This window comes from Chinchilla lanigera, unplaced genomic scaffold, assembly GCF_000276665.1.
Source record: "Chinchilla lanigera isolate Chin_1 unplaced genomic scaffold, ChiLan1.0 scaffold00100, whole genome shotgun sequence".
NCBI classification, from domain to species: domain Eukaryota; kingdom Metazoa; phylum Chordata; class Mammalia; order Rodentia; family Chinchillidae; genus Chinchilla; species Chinchilla lanigera.
In genome coordinates, this window is record NW_004955501.1 from 4756483 (window position 1) to 4782876 (window position 26394).

At 50.3% G+C, this 26394-nt stretch overlaps 1 protein-coding gene across 1 annotated transcript in view; it reads left to right on the plus strand.

Moving 5' to 3' along the window:
- Rab6b (RAB6B, member RAS oncogene family) overlaps positions 1-24612 on the plus strand; it is a gene marked incomplete at its 5' end in the record, with an annotated part of 29448 nt that extends 4836 nt beyond the window's left edge. The window contains 6 exon segments of the mRNA XM_013505801.1: positions 11194-11247; positions 11443-11548; positions 12307-12418; positions 13709-13802; positions 16987-17053; positions 22462-24612. Coding sequence (XP_013361255.1) covers positions 11194-11247; positions 11443-11548; positions 12307-12418; positions 13709-13802; positions 16987-17053; positions 22462-22526 — 498 coding nt within the window.
- Between the last annotated feature and the right edge of the window lie 1782 nt (positions 24613-26394).

The window sequence follows — 26394 nt, forward strand, 5'->3', positions numbered from 1 at the left end:
ATGCCCATACTCGAGACAGAAAAAGGAAGTAGCAGTTTCCCCAGACCTCTCCTCTGGCAGACTGCTGCGTTTGTCTTATTGGCCAGGTCACATGAGCACCCTTATCCTCTAGAGAGGGTGGAGAAGCACAGTTTAGCTTTTGCAGTCTCTAGAGTCCAGCAGGGCATAGGTGGTTGCTCTGGGGTACTGGCTGAACCTACCAGTAGCTCCTGATATATTTAATGAGTTACATGTTAGCAAAATACAGTCCTCTACCCTAGATGTTAATTATCTTTCCTAATTCACACACAAGTACTTCAGAGTCTACTATCTAGAGCAACAATAGTGAACCTTTTAGAGCTTCCAGTAATAACAAACAGCCTGCTACCGCACGTGTGCCACAGGTTCACCACCACTGATCTGGAGGATTTTTGTCACAAGAGCTGAGGGGAGGAACTGTACACATAGACCCCTTTGTCCCCCTTTAGGAGGCCTCTTAAGGAGCTGGAGGCCATATGCTGCTGAGCATGTGTGGTTTTTGAAGGGATTGACTAATTTTGATAGAAGTAATCCTTCGTTTAAAGGTTGAATGTACATATTGTTTGGTTGATGTTTCAGACCATAGTCAGGAAAATAAAAGCAATCAGTGCATAAATTGGGTGGCCACTCCCCATCAGGAGAAAAGTGACCATCAGGAACATACAGACTTTGAAAGCCAGGTACCTGCGCTATGGCCCCAGGAGCCAGCATCCCCTCCCCCAGGGCATATTATTGAGCTTTTGACAATAACAGACCTTACCCAGCATGCTTTCCAGAGGCAGCCGGCTTCTCCCCCGTAAAGCACTCACTTGCACTTGCCAGTCTGAATCCCTGTGTTTTGCCAGATTCATTTGCATGCTAATTTACATGACTTTACCCTGATACTTTCATCTAATGCTTGGTGGTGCAAAGCCTGAACAGCAGCTTCATTGTGAAGGGCTTATCATGCCCAGCTGCTTTCTGCCACTTATAAATGCTTCCCAAGCACTGGGCCCAGGCCTGGCCGAGGCTAAAAGAAGATGCACATAACATGCCTTTTCATTATTTTTCATCCTGAGAAGAGAATCGAGTCAATTTACGCAAATTACCATTGCAGATTTCTACTGCAGACTTTATTACTGTATCTTCTCAGAATGTGGATGCAAAATTATATTTCATAATAAATGCACATAACCAAGAAATTCAACAAGTGCCTCTTGCTTGGAGACCAGCCAGGCCAATGCAAGTTCTGTGCCGAGGGAGACGTGCCGTGTATGCTTGAACCTCTTGATACACTTTAACACCACACTTGGAAGAAGGGTGAATGAAAATGTGGCTCTGAAACCTATGCTTCTTAAGATTCCTTACATTTTGTGTACAGTGAAGAGGCTGCTGTTTTTCATAGGCAGTGCTGTTTGCAAGCACACAGCTATGAAAGGAATACATAAGCATCGCTAGGTTTGGGGCAGGCCAGTTGCAGCAGAGTGCACCCTGGGCTCCTCTGCAAGACAGCACGAGGTACCCATGGCACTGCCAGAGATGGGGGCAGGTCACAGAGATTCCCAAAGTAAGCCCGCTATTCTTGTAGTGTTCACATCCTATTTTTTTTTTTTAGCCCTGTGGTATAGTTACCAACAAAAAATAATTTGCATCATACGTACTTCACAAGATAAAATACAAAGAATGGCTGCTTTGACCAAGACCCCATAGCAAGCTAGAAGAGGGATGTAGTCTCTTTTAGGACCCTTCTGTCTGGGGTTCAGCCTTCCCGGAAACCCTGGGAATGCTGGTTTATTGGGATCTTGATAGAGATGACCAGTACCAAGGTTCCTAGGCGAAGAAGATTAGGAAGCCCTGAGTTCTTGTTTCTTCAGGTGCAAGTCTGGCCAGAGGCTTCTGTACAACAGTGTGTTTTATAAGTAGGTTCCTACTGTAGAGGCCACCAGTAGGGACTGGAATACGAGGACTTCCCTAGAAATTCTGGCTAGCAGCTTAGTTTTGTCTTGAATATCATCCCTAGTGCTGTGTTTTATATAACCAGACTGAGAAACATTGTTGGACAGACTCCATGAGCTGAGTTCTTCAGCTTGCTTGGAAATCCCTGGGACAGCTGGTCACTGAAACAACTCATTTTTGATTATGCAGCATATGACAGGATGCCTTCATTTAGTCTAACTCATTTGGTCCAGCAGCTTAAAGGAAGCTGTCTTAGAGATGAGAAAATGGGGCCAGGGAGTCTAAGCAAGCCATTTTTCCAGGTCACTTCCAACCCAGTGTTCTTCAGAACCCACCAGAGCACTGAGGCCCTGCTAAAGCACTGACAGAGGTCACTGAAAACAGACTGGGTCTGCTGGGCACATGACCGCACCCAGTTCTATGGGGGGCAGGCACTCTCCTCACTGCATGGTAACTCCTCTGTGGTTAGCTGTGCTCTTCCTGGGAGAAACTGACAAACTGCCTGGGTTTGCTGGTGGATGTATGTTCCTTCCCTAAGGGCCTGTGAAGGGTCCCAATCACCTCCACCTTTTGGTATTGCTGGGGCTATGCGTAGCATAGGTCAAGGCTTTACCATCAAAACAGAAGTGACCCTTCCCCACTCTGATACCTACAAATTCTACATGCGCACAGAATATGAACTTGTGTGTGTCCCACTCAACCGTGCACAGTATCTGCTCACGCATACCTGTACCTGCGTTTCCATCAGTGCACACTCACGCAACTGTGTGACCTGCAGTGACCTGTGAGAGGGAGTGTTCCCCACGGCAAGGTTGCTGGGTCCTTTCGCTGGAGAGTGTGGCCTGGCTGGGTAGCTAGTTGTGCTTTATATCTGGTGTCGTCTTATCCCTCCAAGGGACTTTGGACTGCAGATATGACTTTGAGCTGCAGATACGACCATACTACAGGTGCAGAGGGAAAAAAAACTAGTGCCACAAAAGAATGGAGGCAGAGGAGACAGCCGTAGCAGAAGTAATGCATGGAGCATTAATACATTTAGTTCTAAATTTCCTGGTAGCCGTAGGAAAGGAGAACTGCATGCCGAGTTCCCACATACTAATTACAGTAAGTTCTAAGGTTTTCAGGATAAGCCAGATGTTGCTACCACTTGAACAAGTTTATACAGCTCAAGGGACTGTTCAGGGACTGTTTTAGAGTAAGTAGGGTTCCTTGAGCCAGCCTACAAGGAGGTACATGAATTAGCTTGGCAGGTTGGGTGTCTAGTGACAGTACGACCAGCATGGCAGACTGTTCACATGGCAGTTTGTGGTAGACCCTCACAGACCTCTAAGATGCAGGGCGTAAAGTGAACCTAATATGGATCACCCACTGCTGAAACTGCTCCATGGAGTGTAGACAAGCAGTCGAGGCCTATGGCTTCTGTGGATGTGATCTGGCTGGGAAGGCTCAGCAGAATGATGGTAGACACAGCTCTTAGAGCCCAGGAGCCTTAGGAGCACCGTCTGCTTTGATGTTAAGCAATCTTGGATTGCTGCAGTCAGCCCAAGTACCTCCTGAGGCCGCCTGGACCACAATCATGCCATGGGAGGGAGAGCATGCCTGTCAGTGTGGATCTAGCATTATGGAGACATGCAGGTGGCGCAAGTGACAATGAAGTATGATTTTTCGCTAGTTTCTGTGGTGTGGTTGCAGATGCTTCCAGAGAAGCAGCATCTTGGATCATCCTTTAGACACAGTGACGACAAAGCTTTTAGAGCTTTCAGTGACAACAAACAGCGGGCGGTGTCATACTCACCACAGGTTCACCACCACTGCCTTAGAGACTGCCCTACCTGAGATGTGCCCCAAAGGAGCCAGCACGCAAGTCACCTTTCATTTCCTCACCAAAGCCATAGGAGCGTCAGGGAAGATGTAGTGTTGTCCCTTTAACCTTGCTGACTTGCTGGAGTCCCTGGGAAAGTCACTTCCCCTCTCAGTAGCTCTGGTCCCTCATTTGCTCACGGGGATGGTGTTCCCAGTCGTGTAGCCCCAGCTCCTTTTCTTGTGAAGGCTGCTTGTCCCTGTCACTGGCCTTTCCACATCTCAGCACCCACCTGTCCATCTAGATGTCATTCACATGTACCCCTTCCTCCGCCTCCTACTCTTTTCTGCTCATGCCCCCTTGCCCAGCTTCCAGGGTTTTGCATGCAGTTGCTGTTTGTCACCCTTGCCTTGGTCTCATTTGCCATCCTCCAGCCACAGTTACCTTTTGATCCCCCCGGTGCTGGGAAGTACTTCAGGACTCTGAATATATCCACTTCCCCGGCTCCATCTTGTTCTCTCCCAAGTCTCCCACACAGTCCGTTGGCCCTCATCCATATTTGCTTTTCTAAAGAAAATGTATACCTTCACACTTCCACCTAGAACACAGTCTGCTGCTTTACCATATATTGACCACTTCTGATGCTCTTAATTCTTCCAGAAGATCTTGCTTTCCATCATCTTTTCCCTTCCACCTGAGCAACTGGTAATGAACATTGCTTGTAATGAAGTTCTGTGGGCCACAGATACTCTTTTTATTTATCTAAAAATGTTTTTATTTTGCTTACACTTTTTTTTTTTTTTTTTTTTTGGTACCGGGAATCAAATTCAGTACCTTGTGCTTGCTAGGCAGGTGCTGCACCACTGAGCTACATATCCCAGCCCTGCTTCCAGTTTGGAAGAATATTTTTGATGGATTTAGAATTCTGAAGCAATTTCACGATGTCAGTCCAGTTTTTTGACCCCCTTTTTTTTGGTCAGCCATCATCCCTATAATCATTCCTTTGTGTGCCGTGTGTCATTTTCCTCTGCCTGCTTTCCAGATTTTATCTTTATCCTGGGTTCTCAGCAGCTTGACTCTGATGTAGGGTTTTGTTTTGTTTCTCCTGCTTGAAGTTTGCTGAGTTTCTTGGATCTGTCCATGTCTTATGAATTTTGGAGCCTTCTGCCCATTATTTCTTCTTTTTTGTTGCATTCTCCATCTCTTCTTCTTCTAGGACTTCAGTTAGCTACTTGGTACTGTGCTGTGAGTTATTGAGGTTCTGTTTATGAATTTTTCCATTTTTTTTCTTTATGCTTCTCTTTGGATAATTTGTGTTCTGTTTTCAAGATCTCTGGCTCTTCTGTTCTCCAATTTTCTGCTCAATGCAGTGGTAATTTTTTTTAAATTCAGATATTGTATTTCTTAATTCTAAATTTGCAGTTGGTTTTTCCTTATAGTTTCTTTTTTTCTGCTGAGATTTTTTTTAAGTCTGTGCCTTCATGATGGTCATGATTTTCTTATATATTTGAGCATAATATTGGCTATTTTAAAATATTGTCTGTTACTTTTAACATCTGGGTCACCTCAGAGTCATTCTCCGTTTATTCCTTTTTCTTGAAGATGGCCCACATTTCCTCCCACTTCATATGTTTAACAATTTGTCACCCCACCCTACACATTGTCATGGAGTCTGTGGGTTCTGTTGGTGTCTTGGTCCCTCTCTCATCGTGGGAACAGAGTACCCAACACCTGCAACTTACTTGGGTGCGTTGTTTAGTCCATGGCTGGGCAGCACCAAGGTGGGAAGGAGTGGTGGAAGGGTCTAGTGAAGGAAAACTGCTCACTTCATGGCAGACGGGAAGCAGAGAGGGAAGGGAAGCACCAGAGAGGCAGATAAATGCTTCCAGGTCACAGCCCCAGTGACCCACCTCAGGACACATCCCCTAAGAGCACATTTAGTGCTCCCATCACCCACAAACCCTGCTTATGAGCACATGAGGCTCTGGCAGGACATTTAGATATAAACAATAACAGTTTTGTTTCTTTGACAAGTACAGTATTGGTTGTTTTAGCTGGCACCTAAATTGTCTGGACCTCAATTCTCAGTTTTCTCTCCCATGATAAGGAACATCTAAAAGTTCTATTCAAATGTCTTTTGTTTGTTAGTTTCTGTTTTATTTTGCTTTGTCTTCGGTAAGGGCCTGGTTGGGGCAGTCAAAAAACTGGGCAATGTTTGTGTGTAGAGCTTGGGGTCCTTTCTCTGGGGCTTTCTCACCTCCAAGATTTCCCACACTCTGGCTGGGTGGTAGTTTTGTAATTCGTCTTCTGACTCCTCAGCCAGTAAGGCTGCGTTTCCTTCCAACTTCAAACCACCCCTTACCTGTCCAGGAGTCTGCCCTCAGGTGAAAAGTCATACAAAGAGGAACTTCGCCTTGTGCTGGTCCCTTCATCTGAGGATCGCAGGAGGCATTTTCCAGTGCTCTCAGAGAGTTTGCTACATTTTGTTCAGGGTTTGTAATAGTAATCTGCAAGAGAGGCTCTGCCTCAAAGAAATCAGAGTTTCCATACCCCTCCACCTGAGATGTTCATACTGCTTGCCCGTCCTCACCTTTGACACGGGTATTCTGCATTTAAAGACTTGTGTGTTTACCCCATCATTCTTCAAAAAGTCAGTCAAGGGGCTGGGGATTTAGCTCAGTGGCAAAAGCGCCTGCCTGGCAAGCGCAAGGTCGTGAGTTCGGTTCCCGGTACCGGAGAAAAACCAAAACCAAAACAAAACAAAACAAAAAAAAAAGTCAGTCAAGAGCCATCTCCCTCTGCGGGACCCTCGAGGGCTGCTAACAACACCGGCTTCTCCATCTTCCGGTGACCACAGTTCCGTGTCTTAATTTCTCCATACGGCTGGAAGTAAAAATCTGATGAACAGGAGCCAGAGCTTATTCTAGCACATGGAAGGCACTTGAGAGTTAGTGAGTCTCCATTATTGACACTGTCTGCCATGAAGGAACTGGGGAGACCACATTCCCTCTGCAGAGCTGACCTTCCTGGAGAGATGGGCTCTGGCCAGCAAAATAGTGGGTCCGGCTGCTTGTGTCTCATGTTTGGGAAAACAGATGATGCCTAGGGGCTAGAAATGTTCTGATAATCAAGACTCAGCCAAGCCGTTTTTATTAAAAGTTCTTGCTTGTATTCTTTTGTTAGAGAGCTTATTTTTTTTCTGCTGAAAAACAAATAAACTTCCTCTTAAGTGGGCTCTGCTGAGCTGTTTTGGCTAATGACTGCCATATTCTAACTCGAGGGATCCAAACACAACGTGATCTGAGGGCAAGTGCAGTGACAGCTTGGTGCAGCTCCGTGCACAGGATCCACAGGCTACAGGTTGAGAATCACTGAGTCACAGACCAGTGGCTGAGACCAGCCAGTGTGAGCTCTTTCCAATTTAGGACAGGAGGTGTTAGATAAGGGACCCTGGGAACGATCTGAGGGTTGAGAATGTGACTTGTGGAGGAGCTGAGACTCAGATTCCAAATCAGTATTAACCATGTAGAAGAGCATTCTAGGGGAGGGAACAGCATTAGAAAAGGCATACAACGTGACTTGGAAGTTCAAACTGAAGTGTTCTTTCTAAAGTATAAAGTCAAGCTGGCCAAGGATAAATGAGGTTCTAGAACAAAGGGGTAGGCCTGTATATCTTAGTAAGCCAGCCTAAAATATTTACACTATTTCTCAGGGGCAGCAGGGAGTAGTCAGATTTATATTTCACAGAAATAACCCTGGCTGTTGAAGGAAAGAGTAGTCACAAAGAAGAGCCTGAGGGAAGAGGCCAGCGAGGAAGCTGTTGAAGTCATTCTGGAAAAGGGGTTCAAGTCTGAACTAGGGCAGTGATGGTAAGGATGGAAGGGGCCAAGTGGAAGGAAATATTTAGAATACAAACTAAGTAATCTCTTGTTTCTGGCTGTCCCCACCTCTCTGTGTTCATTGTAGAGTTGTCACACTCAGGAACATGTTTCCTGAATGTCACTCTTCATATCTACTTTTTATTTTATTCTAAAATACATGTATAAGAGTTACTTCAAAGTCTTTCTCTGCTAATCCCACATTTGGGTCATCTAGGGGTCTGTTTCTGTTGAGTCTTTTTTTTCTTGATTGTGGCTCAGATTTCTTCTTCACTTATCTCAGTGGACATTGTGAATAGTAAGTTGTAGAAACTTTCAGATTCTGTCGCCTTCCTCTGAAGAGTGTTGTTTTATTTTAATAGGCAATTAATTGTAAACAGCTAGTCCTTTTTAAGACTGAGTACTGTATCACTCTGAGACTTTGTGAAAATGGGCTTTCAGGTTTTTCCTTGGCCCTCAGGTGTAACATTGTGGAGACATGTCTTCCTTCCAAAGCCAGCCCTTCTGCGAGGTGTCTGCCAAGTGCACATTGAACTTGGTAGGACTGGGTAGACCCTTCAGGGGAAAACTGCTCACATGTGGGATCTGTGTAGTTCTCTTCCTTCAGAGATAGCAACTCCTCCATTGTCTACCTGCTTTGGGTCACCTCCCGTGCTTGCAGATTGTTATAGTGCTTTTCATAAGTTAGAAGTTTCATAGGTAGATACAATCTGCTCAGCCTTTATTGACAGCAAAACTGAATAATATGTCAAGCAGAGCTGATGCTCTGTGGTACAGAGACGGTGGCTGTACTTTGGTACCAGTCTACCCAGCTGTGGGCCAACTGAAGTGGCTCCATGGCCTTGATGGGCAGCGAAGGTGGCCAGAACAGATCTGAGAGACAGTACAGGAAGCAGAGGTTTCTGTAATGCAGCAACTTGGAAGTGGACAAAAAGGTAAGAGGAAGCTGGAGAAATTAGAAGCTGGCCTCTTCTAACCTTGGTTTCCTATTGCCGCCTCTTTGGTCAGCCTATGTAATGAGATGTAATAGAGGGCTGGGGATTTAGCTCAGGGGCACAGCTCCTGCCTGGCAAGCGCAAGGTCGTGAATTCGATTCCCTGGACTGGGAAAAAAAAAAAACACCAAAGATGTAATAGAGATGTGATGTGTGAGTGTGAAGTAGATGCCGTTTTTCATTAGAGGCAGCTGGACTGCGCTTTGCTGGGCTTTGATCCATTGGCATAATTTCTTGTCATCTGGTGGCTTCTCTGACCCCATGGAGGCAGAAGTGAAACGGGGTTGTCATGGTTACAGTTATCCATAGGAGCTCTGTCACCACCCAGGTGCTGACCTTCGAGGAACAGGATTCTCCGTGGGTCTTTGTTATTAGTTAGGACATAAATAGGCTGTGTTAACAGAAACTCAAAATGACAGTGACTTAAACAGAGGATGGAGTCTGTCACATCTGGGTGTAAGCAGTCTGATGCTTCTGAGGTAGCCTGTCAGGATGAAGGAACCGGGCTCTGTCAGTCTGTCATCACTCCTCTGTCATCCTTGTCTACCTTTGGAGAATGCAGCCAAAGGAGGCAGCTGTGGGCACATTCACCCCCAGAAGGCCCATCCCAGAAGATGTGCACATCCTTTGACCAGAACTTAGCCACCCAGCAGCAAAGGAAGCTGACAAATAGAGCCTGTCACAACCATGAGCTCTTTTACACATCTGAAATTTTATATTGAAGGCATCTGGCAGTCTCTGCCTCCAGTCCTGAGCCTATGAATGTGGTCTTGGCTCAAGCGTCAGTCCACAGATCCACCATTGATGAGTTGAGATATCTTTGCTGCTCTGCACATATTCTTAGGGGTGTGAGAAGACAAGACTGCCAGTCAAGATCCACCAATGAAAGAAAGTATGTGAGTGCTTAGAAGTGAGGCTGTGTCTGCACACACAACACAAGCACAGCACCAAGTTCCAGACTTGTTCCCTGGTGACTCTGCCAGGCAGGACAGTGCACAGCCAGGCTAGAAAGAGCCCAAGTACTAACTTTCAGCACTGACCCTGCCAGCTCTGTCACAGATTGACAGGGTCACACTAAGCTTGTCCTTTCAACTTCCCAGGTCTATTACTTTGTCTCCAAAGTGATTGGGTTGGTTTGGGTTGCGTTGGGTTGTGTCGAAGGTGTGTGCCCAGTGCCCACATTCCAGGGTTCTGTGTTCCAGCATGTAGAACAACTGTCCATAACCTTGTATTAAAACAGAATTCCAGGAGGGTAAAGCATGCTCAGTGTTTTACCAAACATGAGTTGAGCATATGATTTTGTTAGTGTGCAGGCCTGTGCACACGTGTGCATGCACACACGCACACATATGCATGGTGCACACTTACGCATTCCACCTGGGGCCCTGGAGACCTGAGCTTTTCTGTTTCCATGGGCTTCCCTTGGTTTTATTTTTCATAGTTAGAATTTATTCCACAGTTTTCTGTTCTTTGAAACTTTATTTATTCTGTATTTTTGTTTAAAAGACCTTTCTTTCTAATATTAGGAGTGTATTTTCATGGTAAGAAATACAAAAATGTATAATGAAGGGAACAGAAAATTGCCCATAGTGTCACTATTCAGACACTGGTACAAAGTGTATCCTAATACTTTAATATTGGAGAAAATATGAAAATACTCATATACCTACTTCAGTTAAGGAATTTGGAATCACACCACACAAGATGTCTTATAGTATTTTTTTTTTTTTTACTCAATGACTGTTTCCCCAAATCCTTAAATTCTTTGCAAGAACATGGTTTTGAGTGGCTTTCAGGGATTCTGACCATGTGCAAGACCACGCGGTAGCTAATCACTGCCCTAGACAGTCGGGCTGAGGCAGAGTCTTTTGGTTGTTCATTGCACAGCAGTGTCATCTCTGTTTCACTCTGACAGTGTGAAACACAGCTCCTACTCGTGGCACTGCATGAGCCCTGTCAAGGTTGGGGGGCCTGGCCAAGGCCACACAGCGAGGGGGTGGTGGGTCCCCGCTGTCCAGTTGGAAGGCTGGCTGCCTCTCCCAGGTGCCAGGACAGAAGAGGCACAGGTGTGGCTCGGGAATGCTGGTGACAGTTAGCTCCCAGTGTGGCTTAGGGGGAAGAGAGCCAGTGGGGCGTCCAGCAAGATGCTGTTTGGCATAGTCTGCTATGCTGTCACCAGAGGCTGCCATCTGCTCCGTGTCCCCCTACAGTGACAAATCCTTCTTGGTACAGTGGTGAGCCCGCACCTGTGTTCTAGGACTCAGAGGAGAGGGTTTGGGAGTTCTAGGAGATTCTGGATGGGTCCTCACCTCTGTAGCCCAGGCCCTGTCACCCCTTTTCATTTCTCTCTTCCACTCCAAAGCATGTCCCTCTCTAAAACACTGCTCTTATCCTTGGTTAGTTCAGGCTGCCTTCATCTGAGAGGAGCACTGGGTACAGAGCCTGCCCTGGACTTGGTATGGGTGTCCCTTCTTGCTGGTTTACACCACTGCCTGGGACCGCTGAGATTTTGCTCTCTTGCTTTGCAAAACTTTCCAGTTTTGACTTTTTGTATTTTTCTCTAACAGGCAACCATTGGGATTGACTTCTTATCAAAAACCATGTACTTAGAGGATCGTACGGTGAGCACTTGATTTTAGAATAGGGAGTATGAGGGGGGCTCCATTGGGCTTATTTCTTGGGACCCTTAGCTGGGCACCCCAGAAAATCTATGCCAAGCCTGGGGGCTGGAGCTTGTGGTGCCAGCATCGTAGAGCTGTTTCCCCAGCCCTCTCCACCAGGGGGCACTCACTGACCCCTCTCCCCTGGCCCTGCAGGTTCGACTGCAGCTGTGGGACACAGCTGGCCAGGAAAGGTTCCGCAGCCTGATCCCCAGCTATATCCGGGACTCCACGGTGGCTGTAGTGGTGTATGACATCACAAGTGAGTGACGAGGGTCTATGCTTGAAGGAAGGTCGCTGTCAGGGGATCGAGGGACCCAGGTGCAACACTGGCCAGGCAGGCATCTATGTGTACGTGCACACATGTGTGTTCCCAAAAGCTTGGGGCCAGAGATGGTGAGTTGCTGAAGCTGGCCTGGCTCCAGCCTCTCTGCCCCTGCCTTGTCCTTGCTCTGTGTGTGTTTGTGTGTGTGTGTGTGTGTGTGTGTGTGAGTGTGTGTGTGTGTAGGTGTGTGTGTAGGTGCTACTCCCTGGGCAGAAACAGCTGTGATTTGTAGCTGGCCTCACAGCTCTTCACCAGCCTCCTGGAGGGCAGCTGCTCCCCTAACCTGCCATTTGTGGGGAGACTACGCTGTAGAGCGCCTGCTTGTCTAGGAGCTGCTGTGTCCCTTGTTTTGTTCCCCCGTGTCCAAGCCCAGCCAGGTGCACTCATTTTCACTCTGCTCTGAGCTTCCACAGCCAGGTCTCACTGTCAGCCTCTGAAGCCACTATTTCAGTAGAATTGTGACATAGAAACCTTCCGGATGGAGTGCCTCCTTCTCCAGAGGGTGCCTGGCAGTGTGAGGGCTCTCAGGGCTGTGGGGCAGCCCCACTCCCTCTGAGGCCCCAGCAGGCCTGCTCTGCATGAGCAGTGCTGCCCTGTCCCGGGAGTCAGAGTACAGGCTCTCCCACCCCTGCTGCTCCTGGTCCCCCTCTGGAGCCAGCCCTCACTCGCAGTTAATCCTTACTTTCTGCCTCCAGATCTCAATTCCTTCCAGCAGACCTCTAAGTGGATTGATGACGTCAGGACAGAGAGGGGCAGTGATGTCATCATCATGCTGGTGGGCAACAAGACGGACCTGGCAGACAAGAGGTAGGCGCTGGGACAAGAGGCACAGGGCTGTGAGGCCTGGCTGTCCCTGCTCCCTCTACTCTATAACTTGCCCCTGACTAGCAGCTCTAGATGCATGGGTAGCAAGTCTGCACTACTTGCCTGTCACCGCCCACAGGAGCTGTGAGAACACCAGGTGGGACCCCTTCACACTCTGTAGGTGTCTCATCTCTGAGACCCCCATCTTTCACTGCCCAGGAGCGGAGCACGGACCAGTCTGCACAGAGCCCTGTGAGCCTGACCCAGCCCAGCAGTGCTGGTCTCAGCTCCACAGTGACCCTGGCACAGACCTGAAAGCAGAAACTCTGACCCCGGGAGCTTCTGCTTGTGTTTCATGCCCCTGTCCCCCCAAAATGCCTACTCTGGGGTGCGGTGTGTATGAACCCTGGTGTCAGGTGTGAGCCTGTGGAACAGCTGCAGGACACAACCCCGTGCCTGGCCTTCACAGCCCAGATTGTTGCTGGGCGTGACGCTCCCTTGGAAGAGCCTTCTCCAAAGCGTCCCTCCCACACACAGCCGACCGAGGAGCCCTTACAGTGTTTGTCTGCTTTTCTCCTGGACTCTGACTTGGGCAGATAAAGCGAACAAAGCTCACGAGCTCCCTGCAGTTCGTTAGGGTCTGCTTTGTGAGAACCTCACCCTTAAGGCAAGGAAAAATCCTAGTTCCTTGGCTAAGTAGCATTATGGTCTCGGAGGCATTACCTTTTTTTTTTTTTTGTAGTTTGAATTGAATCTAACTGCATTGAACTGCATTCCCAGCCCTTTTTAGATGTTTTTATTTTGGGACAGGGTCTTGCTAAATCATTAAATTGCCCAGGCTGGGCTTGAACTTGTGATGTTCCTGCCTCAGCTTCCCAGAGTGCTGGGATTATAGGCATGTGCCACCATGCCCGGCATGGGGGAGTTCCTTTTAACCATGGCGTTTGCACTGGACAAAGAGGACCTACGGTATCACCCAGAGAGGGAGTGTGGCTGGATGCCGTGTACAGTAACAGGCCGTTCCTGTGTGGGGAAGCAGGTGTGGCCTAGCCTGGCCCCAGGCCTGCCTCTTAGTGCAGAAGCCACTGTGGGAGGAGTGGGGGAAGGGTGGGTGTCGGTGCCTGCTGCCGGTTCCTCCTGGGGAGACCGGGTGGAACCCTGGAAAGGAACTCCAGGGTCTGAGCCTGTGTTCAAGGTCCTGCGAGGCAGTCTTTCCTCATCTCACATTATGGCCTCCACCTCTGTCAGGAGCTGTCCCTCTGGAGAACTGACTTCCTCTTCCCTCTTCTCCAGGCAGATAACCATTGAGGAGGGGGAGCAGCGTGCCAAAGAACTGAGCGTCATGTTCATTGAGACCAGTGCAAAGACCGGTTACAATGTGAAGCAGGTGAGGGCACACCTGGTGCTGGCCCTGCGTGCCTCAGCCGCGGAGGCCCACAAGAGGCTTCTGGGTGCTGTCGGCCTTGGGTTAGGACCTGCTCGCCCTGGGCTGGGTTGGAACAGCCAACCAGAGAACCCATACATCTGCCCAGTGGGAAAGGAGTGAATGCCCAGAGCTGTAAAGCACATGAAAGGAGGGGATATGCCCTCGGGGCCGTCAGGACAGTGTCAGTCACTGGCCGCCCCAGCAGTGACCAGTCTTGGGCCCCTGCAGTGGAAGTGTATCTGAGGGAAGGCATGGTTCCTAGCATCTTGCCTTACTTTGGATATGAGGTGCAGAAATTTAATCTCAGCATCCTAGGCTCATGCCTTGGACTTGACAAGTGCTTGGGACTGTGGAGGGCACCTCAGGCTTGGAGCACAAAGCCCCCAGTGGTGGGGCTGAATTCACAGGAAGGAGAGCAGAGAGCTTAGGGCTGAGCATCTGAGCTTGTGCCTAGCCCAGAGCCACACGCCCCAAGTAGCCCGAGGATAGGATTCAGCAGGTAGCGATTTGGGCTAGAGAAAATCGCGCTTTTCCTGTCACTGGCCTGTAATTCCTGTGTAGCACTCTCTTCAGTGACAGTGGTAGGCATCAGTGCCATGGCTTTCTGGCTGACAGAAATCACAGGTGTTTTCCTATTTCCTCCTGTCATTGCAGGTCAAACTTTGCATGTATCACTGCTTTGGAATCGCACTGGGTACTAGACCTACTGCCGGTTCTTGCTGTTTAATGTGGTCCTAAGGAAAGCCAGGTGTCACTGAGTCACATATTTGCATCTTTAAGTATTTGGAAGTTAAATACGGCACCAGGTGGTTTCCTTCGGAATCCCATGTAATTGATATTGCACATTAAAAGGAGATCCTGAGTTTCAGCAGACTGCCACAGGGGTGAAGGTGGCCCAGCTTTGAGAGTGAGGAGGACTTGGGGGCAGGGCACGAAGGGAAGCAGTCTGGGCAGGGCAACACTGGGAACAGAGCCCGGCGGCAGGGCGCTGCGGTGTGTGCGGGGGACCGCATGAGGAGCATGACCTGGTATGGTGTCCTTTCCGCCCCCAGCACCAGCACTGCCTGCAATATGCGGATACCATGATGGCTCCCCACAGGTGGATGGTGCCGTGGCAGGAGAAAAGGAGGGGTGGCAGGGGAGTGGGAAGGGACACAGTGGGAAGAGTTGGAGAGCACTGTGACATGAAGGAGACCCTACATCTTAGGGGACTTGGTCTCCTCTACCTTTGGAGTGCCCTCCGCACAGCTCCGTCTACCCCCTGCCAGCTTTCGTGGGGGTCAGGCGTGAGTCTGGGGCTGCCGTGGTGTCTCCTGGAGGCATGCAGGGAGGCTGGGCTGCTGCTCTTCGGGGTCCCTGAGGAAAAGTGAAACACACAAAGCAGACCCAGCTGGGCCCCACAGGGCGGGAAGCATCTGCCCGCCGTACATATGCGGCCTCCCCTGACTTAATCCCAGAAAGCCCTGGAGCCCAAGCAGTGGCTTTAACAGAAGGTAAACATGGTCACTTCCAACCCCTGGGTTTCAGAGTCTCTGTGCAGCTCAGACCCCTGCACACCGACCATGATCCTACGTGCTCTGTCAGACGCACACCTGACCCCAAGAGGGTCATGCTGACTGGCGCTGTGGCCACGGGTAGAGGCTGTGACTGTTGTGACAGGCAGGCAGAGAGGCCGAGTGGGGCTGCTGGACCAGGCTGGAGAGGAAAGCGCCCAAGCCCGCCATGCCCACACCCCTGCAGCCTGCCTCTCGGGCCCCAGCCTCTGCGGGGTTCTCTAGCAACTTCCTCACCTGGCCTTGGCTGTCTTCAGCCTTGTTACCCAGCCAGTCAGTGTTCAGGGAAGGCCGGGCCCTGGGGTAAGGCTGTGAGTCAGACTCCCCATGTCCTCAGGAGCTAATGTAGTCTAAGGGTCTAAGCCCAGAGCCCCCTGAGTTCCTGCAGTTGATATTTATGGAGGAGGGGCAGTCCTCATCTGTTTGTCTGGTTGAGCAGCTGTTAATAAATCACCCTAGACAGTGTGACTTACAAACAACAGAAATGTATCTCATATCATTCTCAGGGCTGGGAAGTTCCAGATCGCTGTGGAGGCAGTGTCTGGTGGGGGCATGTCTCCTGGTAGATGGAGCCTTCTACAGTCACGTGGAAGGGACAAACAGGCTTCCTCAGACTCCTCTACAAACGTTAATCCCATTCACCAGTGCCCTGCCCTGCAGACCAGCCATCTCCTGATAGCCTCACTCATAAGGCTATTGCATAGGTTTCAATGGACGAATTTTGGGAGAATGCAGATGTTCAGACCGTAGAAGTTTGGGGTCTTTCGTGCCTTGTGCTCATTTACCTCCAAGTTTTCATCTCTGTCAGCACCGCCCCTACCAGGCGCTTCCCTACAGCCCACCCTCACCCCACACATCCACATTTACAGGCTCGGATGCACAGAGAATCCGCTCACCCATACCCATGCACCGAACACACCTTTCCCCGCTCTACTCAGACCCACAGTAAACACCACTGTTCACACCCACGCTCCCACACAGCCCCCCATCTGCTCTTCTGCACGCATGGACCACTCACTGCACACACACACATTCTACACATACCCCTACGGACAGCACACACATAGAATGTACACGTCATCCACACATCTCCCCAGTGTCATGTCCACACCCCGACACTCCTTGTTTGACTGTGGCCCTGGCTCCCATTGTTCCCTGCCTCGGTGCCTGCGGCCATAACACTCTGTGAAGAGAGTTGTGTGTCCCAAAGGCAGGTCCAGGTTGGCTTCCTGCGCCCAGTCCCCATGAGGACAGCGGCAGAAGCCCACCTAAGAGCCTGGACACGGGGTCTAGATCATCCTTCGCACCAGAATAGGTCGCTTGCAGTCTCTGCTATGACCCACGCTCACTGATGGTGACCTTGTGTGCAGCCTGCTTAGGTGAAGAGCGGTGGCTCTGTTCTCCCCTGCCACACACTGAGCCCTGCTCTGTGAGAAGCACTGACTGGGATGGGTGGCAGAGAGTTTAGGAGCAGCCCTGCCCTGAGGGCACGGTCAGTGGCGGAGCGGACAGGGACTGGGAGGGTGGAGACGGGGCAGGGCGGAGGGCACGCCAGGAGCTGGGCTCACGCTGCATCTTCCCCATCTTGGCAGCTCTTCAGACGTGTGGCATCAGCTCTGCCCGGCATGGAGAATGTCCAGGAGAAAAGCAAAGAAGGGAGTATCCTTTTCCTCTGTCACTGAGTGAGAAATGTGCCAGAGAAGCCATTCACTCACACTTAGAGCTAGAGCGGGCTGTCTTGCAGTCCTGCCCAGCTCTAGCCCTCTATGCCTCTTCCTCACAGCACTGAGGGACAGCAGCGGGGCTGGGGGGGAGCAGCTGTGCCTCTCTCTAGTGAACAGCCTGAAGTTTTCATGAGGAAAGGCAGACTCTCCACTCCAGGGAAGGCTTTTGTGCACCATGGCTGTGACTGCACCGGTGTCTCAGTCTGTTCCAGGTGCCTCCCTGAGTTACGGCCCCTCCCATGCGCGCCTGCCTCCTGTTCCCAGCCCCGCACAGCCCTGTCTTCTCGCCGCTCTGTGGAACCTGAAACTGAGCCTACACTTGGGTGCTGAAATTGAGGTTCAAGGGTGTTGCCCCACACACAGCGGGTCAGTTGAGGAGTTAGGATCGTACTTGGGCTTGCTTCTTCATCCAGCCCAATTCCGTGTGAGGAAACTGTTCCTCAGAGGGCATCCAAGAGGACAGGATGAGAACTGTTGCTTGCACCTGGTCAGACTCTCTGCTTGAGCAAGGCCCCCGGAGACTGAGCACTCGCCCCCCCGCCCCGTGTGTACTTGCAGAATGGGCAGGGTCCCTACACAGCCACTCGCCAGCATCCTCCACTGGTTCTCACAGGTCTCCAAGGGCGACACCCACAGCAAGTCAGAGGGCAGCATCAGGCTGGTAAAAGTTGAAACAGGTGGCTTAATATTGGAAGCCAAAAGGAAATGACATCCGGGCCACACTTGGACATCGCGCCCCTCTGCCTGATGTAGCCTGTGCCAGAGTGGGGGGCAGGGTTGGGACACTGGGAGACTCAGAGCGTACTCAAGTCCCAAAAAGCAGGCTCTCCAGCGGTCCCCAGAGCTCAGGCAGTGGTTGTGTTTCCACAGGAGTCACGGCTGATGGGATCGGTGTGAGGACTGTGCCCTGGTTGCTCAGTCATGGGACTCCAGTTACAGGTGAAGAAACAGGCTTGGCAGCTGTTAGGGACCCCTTGAAGCTCGCCGTGGAAGGGCTGGGCAGCACACCTCGGGAGAGAACCCCCATGGTGTCACCTGTCACACCTCCTCTGCGGTGCCAGGAACATATAGAAAGCAGCCCACGGGGCCATGATTAGAGCAGGATCAAGGGAGCGGGGATTGAGGTGTGGGTGTTGCCCACACACCTGTCAGAGGGAGAGGGGTTGCAGACAGCCTGATCTCACCCTGCCCGCTGTAGAGGTGTGGCCCACTGCCTGGGGAGGGTGGTAGCCATTCCGTTCCCTCCTCCCAGAGGCCCGTGCTGGGCCACGGTCAGGTCAGGTGGGCTCTGGGTCCAGGTTGACACCTAGCACATCTTCATTGTAGTGTGCCTAGCATGTCAGCCAGCTGTGGGTGACCTGTGGGCCCTTGGGGAGAAAAGGTATAGAGGGCACATAGCAAATAGACTATAAGGGTAAGGTCATCTGTGTCCCTTCCCCAGCTACAGGATCCCCCATGTGGAGACCCAGCTTCCCCTCATACTCTCCAGAAGCCCACTGTCTAAGCCTGCTGCAAGACGGGCTGGACCAGTGTTGAACAGACCCCTGAAGGGACTAGGCAGAGGTAGCAGCCACTGTGGTTTACCAGAATGGTGGGCCAGTGCTGTTTACAGACGGTTCAGAACAGATGTTCTGAAGGCGTGCACAGTTCTTTGGTGTTATGTCTGGAATTGTGTTCAGCATCAGGACCAACCACACAGTATGTTGTGATGTATGTGCTGTTCGCACTTGAGCTTATCCGCTCTGCCAAGGGCCGGGCAAGTGTGTGAACCTGGAGTTTCTGTCTTCTGCTTTCAGGTGCAGGTGAGGGGCTGTTGTATCTCATCTTCACACCTAAGACAAGGCCTCCCCAGGGCCAGCAGCCAGCCTGTCTGTCCAGCAACTCCCTGCCTCCCTGTCTGCTCTCAAGATGGTGGTGTGTTGGAGGGTGCTGAGGGACCACAGAATGGTAGAGCCACAAGCCCTTGCTGGATCTGCACACACAAGGCCCCTCTCCTGATTTCTGCCCAAGCAGTATTATATATATTGAATCCAATTTTACCTGTGCTGGCACTGCACTAAGCCCTGTAGATGTGTCACTGCACTTAAAGCATATATATATATGCTTCTGTGGTGTGAGCCCTGGGCCCTTTTATACGCAAAGGAATAGCAATAACTCAGGCATGTATGAAATGGCCCTAAGGAGAAAGGGCAGTGATGCCCCACACAGGGAAGAGCATACCCTAGGCCTGCCAGCTGGTTTAGTTGACAGAGCTGGAACCAGAGCCAAATATGTGTCCTGCAGCCATTGAACTCTGCCAGTGCACTGGGGTGCTTTGATGTTCCAGACAGAGGATTGTGCTGACAGCAGAGCTGAGCTGCTAGTATGCCCAGACACTTGGGCAAGATCACAGCTGCCTGTCCGGGCCCACTCATTGTTTCAGGAGCCAAAGGGAAGAAGCAGCAGGCCTTGAGTGCTGTCTGTGAGCCAGAGACAAGGCTGACTCCCTTTGCTCTGCCCAAAGGGAAGACACATAGCAAGTCTCTCAAGACCGGGGGAATTTTAGACCAAGTGTACTTGTTCATCCTTGTTCTTCACTATCACCCTTGAACACTGTCAGTCAGTGGTGTGTGATGTTACAAGGTGATGCTACATGATAGAGTATGTATGATCTAAACCTCTGCATTCCAAGACTACAGCCAGTGTTTTAAGTCAGGTAAAATTGGATTCAATTGAAAATTCAGTCCTCCACCTGCAGTAGCCAAATTTCAAGTACTCGGTGCCCGTGTTGCTGATGGCTACCATATTGGACAGTGCAGGTAGAAAATATTTCCATCACTGCAGAAAGTTCTTTTGGACTCTACTGTTCTAGAAGTGTCTGTAGAATTGTTTCCTAGGTACTTATGAATTAGGACTCTCTAAAGAAAGAACTTTTTAAAAATACACATCCTAGGCCCATCCCCAAATCTACTAAGGCAGGGCCTAGGAAAATGTATTTTTAACAAGTTCTCTAGGAGTTTTTTGATGTGGTCTGAAAGTGTTGTACAGTACACAGGAGAATTCTGGATCAGGTTGTGCATGTGATGATTTATTCTTAATGACAGTCAGGTAACTTCCATATCAGGCAGAATGCAGTGCTGTAACAGTGCCCAGGTTTTAAGCTAGACCAATGGTTCTCAATCACAACTGATAGTGCCCCCTTCCCCACAGAGGACATTGGGCAACCTCTGCAGACATTTTTGATTGTCCTGAGTTTGGGGGAAGGGAACAAGTGCTATGGAATCTAGTGGGTAGATACTAGATGCTACTTCCTATCTGCACAGAATAGCCCTCACAACAAAGAATTAGCTGGCACAAAATGTCAGTAGTGCTGAGGTTGAGAAACCAAGACAAAAGGGATGTAGCATGGCCCTGTCATCTGAGAGCGTAACACCAGGCTAGGAGTGTAGCTCAGTGGCAGAGCATGTCATTAGCATATGTGAGTGCTTGAACCCCTGTTCAAGGGTTCAAGGTGTGGGTTTGATCCCCAGCCCCAGTGTAATTAAAAGTATAACTCTGGGCTGAGATGGCTTTGCCTGTGTATCCAGTCTTCTTGGCTTCCTTGCTGGATATGCAAGTTTTACTCATCACCCCACAAGGTCTGTTGAAGTGCAGTGACACATCTACAGGGCTCAGCGCAGTGCCAGCACAGAGGGGCCGGACTTATACATAAGCGCTGACCAAAGGCCAAGGACAAGTTTTATAAGTGGAGCTAGGGTGAGGGGAGGGGGGTGCACAGCATCTGCAAAGGAGCAAAGGAAAGCAGACAACGTGTTTGTAAAGGGGAAGATCCAGTTGCTGTAGCTCAGGGTGCAGCTTCATGAGCCAGAGTCGACCGACTCTTGCAAAGGCTTTAGTGCCAGGATGGGAAATTTGTGGATGTGGTGTATCTGTGCCAGGTTATGGCACTGTGCCACCAGAGTTAGCTTTGGGAAGCCACCGTGCCAAGAGAGGGCTAGGTTGGCAGTGCCTGGAGAAGACCAGGAGGCTCCAGAGAGGCCTGTGCCCAGGCCGGAAGTACAGTCAGGGACTGGGGTCTACTGGGGCTTTGGGGCCCACTGATCTACAGCTGGCAGAGAACAGCCACAGGGCAACTTGGCATTCTGCTTACAAAAACACTTGAGTAGAGAAGTAGAACCATTTGACTGGAGAGGAGAAGACCAAGCTGGGCTGTATTGGGAGGTGGGAAGGAAGGCAGGTATTACCTACTTAGTCATGCATCCTCCACCATGGTATAAAAAGCATGTGGGTATATCTGATCTGTACACATACATACATGCACACAAACAAGATAAAGTCACACACAAGAAGGGGAAATTAAGAAGAGCCATACCTAATATACATACCCTTCTCAGTGGCTTTTAGAGGCAGCTAAAACACTTGTTCTAAGCTTCTTAACAGCCAAGGCAAGGAGGGACAATGTAGATTTCAGGAGATGCATGTCTTTTCATGGTACTTTAAGCCAAAGTAATCTCTCCTGTATCCTCAAATAGGGGACACCAAAATATCCCTGAGATGTCAACATCAAGTCCTATAGTAGGGCTTGTTCCACCACCCCTCCCCACCACCCCATCTAGCGCAGATCCTACCTCAGCACCAAACCCCAGCGCAGAAAAGGACTTCTTGCAGTACCCAAGAGTTTGGTCCTCAAGTGCAATTAGAAGGTGGCTCGGTGCAAGGCTAAATCTGTCTGGGCTTTCAGCCTGGTGAGGAGATAGCATGGTCTGGCTGTGCATTTAGAGCTTAGCCCCATAGTCCTCAAGGGTGCTGGTGGAAAAGGCTGGAGACACAGTTTTTCAGGCACCGTGGATGCGGCTCCTCACAGTGGCCGTGCTCGGGATTAAGCGGCATCTCTGACAAAAGCGTGAGCGTTTGATGTTCTTGCTGCAGACCAGGGTGAGGCTCGCGTCCCCGTGCTTTGAGATAGGAGCACCCGTGCCCCACCTGCTGGGTGTTTCCTGTCCAGTGGACTTCGGGGCGATAGGGGTGAGGCTGTGCCTGTGCGCTGGCCTTTGCACATTGCCCATTAGGGAAGGCTTCTGAGTTGGCGGCTCCTTGGCCGGGTGTTGGTGGTGATGCCATGCCACAGCCCAGGATAAGTAAGCTTTGCATGGGGTGGACAGGGGTTGGGTGATATCGGGTATATAGGGGAAGGAGAGTGGGAGCTGGTGACCACACCCTTCCTTCACGAGCCCACAGAGAGCCGAGTCCCTGAATATTTGTGGAGGGACAGGGCAGCAGTTAAGGGGTCACAGGGCAGGGCATGGGGCGTGAGGCACGCAGCAGCCTCTCTGAGAGTGTCTTCCTTAGCCCAGCCTCCTGCAGTGATCGACATCAAGCTGGACAAACCCCAGGAGCCCCCCGCCAGCGAGGGCGGCTGCTCCTGCTAATGCAGAGCCAGACCCACGGCGTCCTACACACTACTCGCTTGTTGTGTTGCTTCCTATTGGTTAGCTTCCTAATGGGGGTGGGAAACAAGTTTACCAAGATGGGAGGATTTTTCTTTTCTCTCTGTCTCTAGGAGTAGGGTGGGGTAGGGAGGGAGGCTGGGCATCAGGGATCACATCACTCTTAACAGCTGTTACTTAAACAACTATTTTTTGGTTTGGTTGTAATATATTGTACTTTATTAAGATTGCCAAAAACTGTTAAAATTTAAAAAAAAAATTTAAATCATGTGTATACAACTTTTTGCCAGATAAAAATGTAGTCATTTTTATTTGAAAGATGTGCTTTTGTTTTTGTATATTTGTAAACTTACAGAGAACCTTTTCCAAACACCCCCTCCTTCCTATTCTCTTTGAACTGTTCATCGCCTCTGCCTTCCTCCCATCCCAGCCCAATAAATTAAAGCAATTAACTGAGCAACATAATTAGGTTGCAGGCCAGGCCATCCGGCCCAGACCACCCAGGCCCCACCATCCAGGCCCACGAATGATTAAATCAAACACTGGTTGAACAAAACAGCCCCTGGAGAGGTAGCAGCACTCGGGCCTTCCACGGGCAGTGCGGGACATTGGCATTAGCGGGGCCCTGAGCTGAAACGAAGGCCTTGCGGATGGTAGGTGCCCGCAGCAGGCCCCTGGGGGCTGCTTCTGCCTCTCCTTTTCCCCTCTAAGAGCCATGAAGGGAGTGGAAGGCACAGGCACCTGTGTTCTTGGCGCCTGCCCAGTGACCAGCAGAACAGGGGTCATAGGAACGATGGGGTGCTGTTGGCAACTGCAGGCAGTGGTGATGTGTGGCTTATAGACTGGGGTACCCCGTGTACTTCCAAGATGTTCTAACCAACCTGCCCAGTGGGCAGCACACTCAGCTGGTTTGACTCAGAAATTCAGCGTGTGGCGTGGGGCAGCATGTCACCCTGAAGTCTTCCACCTGGCATGTCAGGGGTGCTGGAGCCCGTACCACACGCTGTCAGCCCCTCTGTGGCTGGGGACAGGAGGACTGTCTGCAGAGCTGCCACCTCAAAAGACGCACATTCTCAGATCCTTGGTTGCTAATACTTAGTAGTGTTTTGGAAAAGACCACACTCGGTTTCTCCGTTTCCAGCCATTGGCATGGTATGGTGGAAATCATTGTGCATGGACCTTTGTGGATATTGTGGCAGCATGGTGGGCACCTGGAAGTGGAGCTAAAGTGGGTTTCAGAAGGCTGCAGAGCACTGGGCTCTGTCCCCAGAGAGCCACCTTGCCCCACTGACTTCTGAGAACGGTTTAATCCTGAGAACCTGTCAAACCCCTGAAGAGAACCTTCTCTTCTACATAATACAACTTGGCCGACATTGCAAATTGACCCAGATTCTCTACCCCAGGCCTGTTCAAAGCCTGCCAGGGGGCTGGGACTGACCGAAAACATACCCCTTCCTACCCAGTTGGTCTTGGTTCTTCCTTCAGTCTGCCAAGGGTACGTCATACATGAGCTACAGTAGCTTCTGAGGTGTGGTAGGATGAGTTCCTCCACAGGGCAAAACTCCAACAAGATTGTTAGAGAGGATTTTAGAACTTCTCCAAAAATAATCTAAAGTGGCAGCCAGTAAGTGGCAGAACTGAAGTTTGTGCAGTGGGCTTGCCACATGGCTTCAGCCTGGGAGATTGTCAGGGCTGATCTCTAGAAAGGAATTTGTCTTCAGGTGAAGGGAGGAAGCAGGAATTCACCTGGCACCTCCTCTGGAAGGCAAGGACCAATGTATAAGCGTAATTTCAATGTCACGTGTTTAGTTTTTATATGTGTGTACATAATTATACATAGAGATAGACTTGTGCATACACCTTCCACAAACACATCTTCACACAGAGATACATGTGCGCAATGTGTATTGTCGTCTTTCCTGCTCTCAAGTTGGAACTTGCATTGTGAAAACAGTTTTGGAAATTCACAAGTACTGCGATGTGTTGAAATAAGAAATACTCAATATTGTCAAATAATTTGTGATTGTCTTGCCATCAATAAAGTAATGCATAGATGTGTTAAACTACAGGCAAAAATAGCCCGCAGGAGTCTCCCCACCACCTCTCTGTGTTCTTATACTCACGGTGTGCATGCCTGTGTGGGCCAGTGCCCCCACAGGAGCACACCCTCAAGTGGTGCTTGTTGGAAGAGTGTTTACTTACCTCGTGAGAATTTATGGGAGTCCACATTAGTGTCTGGCCTGGCTGGCTGTGAGGGCCATCTCTTGCGGCCTCTGGGCCCAGCCCCGTGGACAGGGATCTGCACTGTCTTAGTGAATGAATGTATGGTAGATTTTAATTTTCTTCAACTGGAGAGTAGCTCTTCTTAAAAGTCCTATAAAACCAAGTAGAAACTCAGTTCCCTCCTCATGTATACACAGTCCAAGGCACCATGGTCTGTTTTTCCATTGTGGCCTAGAGGAGCAGTGCGAGATGCTAGACGTTGTGTGGCTTGATGTGGCCTTAGTGAGTCCTGCTCTTCCCAGCCTACACACGACACCCTCCCTCGACAGCAGGCTCTCCCAAGCCCTGTCTCCTCAGGTGAGCATACTGCCTGCTCTCGTCTTCCTACCCCGGAGCCCTGCCGTTCCCTGGCCTTCCTCTTCTTGGTCTGACTGCTGCCCTTCCCTTCCTGGGGTCTCTTAGGGCAGCCAAGCAGACCTCCTTCACAGAAGTGTGTTGGCTCCTTGCAGGCACCATCACTGCCCACTTGTATGTAGGGCCTTGACCCAGAGTTAAGGTTTGATAACGGTTAGCTTCTCTTGAGAGGTCATGAAGCTGCCTCCATGTCCTCAGGAGGAGTCTCACCTCTGCTGAGTCCGCATGGGTTAGTAGGCAACAGCGTGGAGGATTTCTTTCTGGACATGATCTCAATTTAGTCATTCTGTTCCTCTCCCCAAAGGCTAGCCCTGACCTGGCAAATAAGCAGGGTCCTCCTCTCCTGGCCCTCCTTTCCTTTGGGAGTCTCAAAAGCTGTTGGTAAAGCTCCTGTTCCACATTAGAATGGATGGAGGTTGGAAAGGCAGATGGCACATTTACAAAGACAGGCGCACCAAAATGAAGCGTGATGTCAGCATCCAGCGTGCTATAGCTACAGCTGTGGCCAAGATCAGCCTGCCTGGTGGCAGAGGCAAGTTTTCCCTCGGCCACAGGCCTCGATGCTGTCACTGTGGCCTTCCTCTTCCTGTCACCATCCTTAAATGTTGTTCAGTGTTCCTGAGGGAAGCGGTGGGCAGATGAGTTCAAGCGTGCAGCGACAGAAGCGAGGACTTGAAAGGGGAAGCAGGAGGTGCAGACACACCTGGGGTGCAGTGACTGTCACCCGTGCTAGCCAGTGCCAGTCCTCCAGTACCAGCTGTGACAATAAGGGGTTGGCGCTGCTAGCTTTGGTGTCTTGCAGAGCAGCCTCATTCCTTCACAAGATGGAAGGCAAGTGAGAGTGTCAGGAGACCAGGAGACCAAAGCCTATGAAGTCAGCAATGTGAGGGGCAGCCCGACAGGAGTGTGTCCCGTGCAGCAGCCACTCAGGGTTGTATGCTCACTAGTTTCCGAACTACCTCTCCCCAGAGAATGTGAGGCATCGTCCCTTGCCACAGTAGTGTCAGACGGAGGTCCCACACCTTTCCGGTCTTGCAGATGAGCGAACCAAGACAGTACTTGCTTACATTTACCCGGCAAGTCAGGAGTGATCAGAGGCAGGGTGGTGGCATTCTTTGTCCATTGCTGACCTGTGTACAGGTGAGACTGCATACTGACAGTGTCAAGGACTGGTGTGTGTGTGTGTGTGTGTGTGTGTGTGTGTGTGTGTGTG